Here is a 406-nt window from a genome sequence, read left to right on the forward strand (position 1 = left end):
AGTGTGGGGTGTGTGGAGGGGAGAGGCCGTGGCTGCCCCATCCCTGGAAGTGCTCAAGGCCAGCTTGGACACAGGGGCTCTAGTGGAAGGTGTCCCTGCCCGGGGCAGGGGTTGGAGCTGGAGGAGCTTTAAGCTCCCTTCACCCCACCCCAGTCCATGATCTCTGATTTACAAACCAAGGGCTTTAAATGAGGGTGGCCCCGGGGGAAACAAACCCCTTCCTGGTGGGTCTCTCAGTGGGAGTCTGTGGAGGTGGCACCCACATTCCCTGCCATGGCTCCTGCATGTGGGTGCACTCACTTTGATGTCAGCTCGGAGCTCCACCAGCTGCTCCTCAGACATCCGCACGGCCACGTCCGTCATCCTCTTCAGTGCCTCTGCCCTCCTCTGCCGGCTGCCCAGGATC

At 61.6% G+C, this 406-nt stretch overlaps 1 protein-coding gene across 1 annotated transcript in view; it reads right to left on the minus strand.

Moving 5' to 3' along the window:
* Window positions 1-406, minus strand: part of SPATS2 (spermatogenesis associated, serine-rich 2) — a gene marked incomplete at its 3' end in the record, with an annotated part of 11,696 nt that overhangs the window by 593 nt on the left and 10,697 nt on the right. The window contains exon 10 of the mRNA XM_010016096.1: window positions 301-375. Within this exon, the coding sequence (XP_010014398.1) occupies window positions 301-375 (75 nt within the window). The remainder of the gene's footprint in view (window positions 1-300; window positions 376-406) is intronic.

This window comes from Nestor notabilis, unplaced genomic scaffold (assembly GCF_000696875.1).
Source record: "Nestor notabilis isolate BGI_N333 unplaced genomic scaffold, ASM69687v1 scaffold22816, whole genome shotgun sequence".
Lineage (NCBI taxonomy): Eukaryota > Metazoa > Chordata > Aves > Psittaciformes > Psittacidae > Nestor > Nestor notabilis.